Below are 2,262 nucleotides of genomic sequence, written 5' to 3'. Positions count from 1 at the left end.
GGGGCCGCGGCCCTATATAAAGGCAGGGTCGGGAGGCTCCAGAAGGGGTTAAAAAAACCCCAAACAACAAACCCAAACCCCAAACTCCGACCGCCCCACCCCAAACTCCACAGCCGCCTCCGCCACCGGAGCCGCGCTCCCCGCAGCCCGCCGCGCCCGCCCGGCGGGGAGCGCCGCCCGGCCGGCCATGGAGCGCTGCTGAGCGGCCCCCGGGGCCAGCGGAGCGGATCATGAACCTGGTGGGGGGCTACCAGCATCACCACCACCACCACCATCACCACCACATGCTGCACGACCCTTTCCTCTTCGGGCCGGCGGCGCGGTGCCACCAGGAGCGCGCCTACTTCCCCGGCTGGGTGCTCAACCCGGCCGAGGCGACCCCCGAGCTCGCCGGGCAGAGCCCGAACTACGGCCCCGCCGAGTACGGCCCGGCCGGCCCGGGGCGGCTGGAGGCTTTCAGCGGCCGCCTGGGACGGAGAAAAGGTGTCGGGGGACCCAAGAAGGAACGGCGGAGGACGGAGAGCATCAACAGCGCCTTCGCCGAGCTCCGCGAGTGCATCCCCAACGTGCCCGCCGACACCAAGCTCTCCAAGATCAAGACCCTGCGCCTGGCTACCAGCTACATCGCCTACCTGATGGAGGTGCTGGCCAAGGACAGCCAGCCCGGGGACACCGAGGGCTTCAAAGCCGAACTCAAGAAGGCGGACGGCAGGGAGAACAAGAGGAAAAGGGAGACGGTAAGAGGCGGACCGAGACCCGCGTCCCTGCTCACCGTGGGCCGGGACCGGGCGGGAAAAACCCCGGGGCAGGGGGGGAATCCTCTAAACTCTGCCGGCCTCGCTGAAGCCTTTTTTCCCCCCAGCGTAATAATAATAATAACAGTAACAACAACAACAACAATAATAATAATAATAATAGTAACAACAAATCTGTGGAGGGAAACTCGTCGAAAAATAGCCCGCCCGACGGGTCGGGTGGGCTTCCGAGCACTTTCCGCCAGGGACAAGCCCTCGGGTCCGGGACTGGCCGCGGCGGAGCCTGCCCCGCTCTGTCCTTCCCCTCTCCCTGGAGCTCTCCCAGGGCGAGCGGGCGCAGGAGCGATTCGGAGCAAGGTCGGCCGCTTCTCCCCGTGCTGCAGGGGGCGGATGGCAGGGTGGGGACCCCTAAAGCCCCTCTTTGTCCTCGGGCTGGCAAAGCCGCTCGGAGCCGCGGGGCCCGGCTGCAGCCCTGCGGCAGCGCAAGGGGCGGACGGGCAGCCCGGGACTCCGCTCCGTTCCTGACCGCTCCTTTCTACCTCCTCTCCCCATCTCCTCTCCCGCAGCAACCCGAGGTCTATTCGCAGCCTCTGGGTCACGGCGAAAAGAAGCTGAAGGGCCGGACGGGTTGGCCCCAGCAGGTCTGGGCTCTGGAACTGAACCCCTGAGAGCTGCCCCGCCGCCCCGACGGCGCTCCCCGCCCGCCCCTCCATGTGCAATGTCGGAGAGAGCCCAGCCCGGCCCCGGAGCCCATCCAGGCGCAGGATAAGGGGAGCTGGCCCGGCTGCCCCCCGCCCGGACGGATGCTCCGCGGGAGAGAGGCGAGAGCGCTTTGCGGGCTCGGGTCCTGCCCGCCTCGTGGGCAGCGGGGACCGGCCGGGCCCTTTCCCCCCGTCCTCTTCCCGCATTTGCAATAATCGTTGCTCCTTCCCGCTGCCAGCAGCGATCGGCTGCCCCTGCCCCGCCGGGCCGGACTGGAACGGTTCGATTCGTTTGCTATTGTAAATACGAGCCCCCGATCCCTTCTCCCCGTCCGCTGCCTGACCGACGTGTGGCTGCGGTGAAACTACCTAGAGGTGCATTTGGGAACACTCCTGTGCCGGGTTTTCTACCTCAGATCTGCATGACCACTTCCCGAGGGACCGAGCGCGCCACACCACGTATTTAAAACTGAATAGCTAAAAAAAAAAAAAAATAAAATAAAATTTAAACTTTATGCAAACGGCCTCGGGTCCGAGCCCTCTGCTTTCTCCCGCTCAGGAATCGCGCTGCTCTGGCCGGGTGCCCCGCGCTGCCCCACAGGGATGCTGCGGGATTAAAGACACCCCTGAAGTCAGTACTCTGCTGAGGGGCCGATCCATGTGCGGGAACTCCTCCCTGGGGAGCTCGGGATCCTTTGAGACTTGTTTATGCCGTCCTTGCTCACCGTAGGAGCTGGTGGAGCTCTGCAAACGTGAACCCGCAACCTCCTCCAGGGCACGAACTCTGCCCCTGCCCTACAACCCCT

General features: G+C 65.2%; 1 protein-coding gene across 1 annotated transcript; it reads left to right on the top strand.

The window, feature by feature from the left end:
- The first annotated feature begins 230 nt into the window (after window positions 1–230).
- HAND1 (heart and neural crest derivatives expressed 1) lies at window positions 231–1,423 on the top strand. Its single transcript, XM_062502343.1, has 2 exons — window positions 231–737; window positions 1,322–1,423. The coding sequence occupies exons 1-2, from the start codon at window positions 231–233 to the stop codon at window positions 1,421–1,423; spliced, it is 609 nt and encodes a 202-aa protein (XP_062358327.1).
- Window positions 1,424–2,262: the final 839 nt, after the last annotated feature.

Source organism: Cinclus cinclus, chromosome 14 (genome assembly GCF_963662255.1).
Source record: "Cinclus cinclus chromosome 14, bCinCin1.1, whole genome shotgun sequence".
Lineage (NCBI taxonomy): Eukaryota > Metazoa > Chordata > Aves > Passeriformes > Cinclidae > Cinclus > Cinclus cinclus.
Note: the sequence above shows the minus strand (reverse complement) of the source record. Positions and strands in the feature narration are given on the sequence as shown.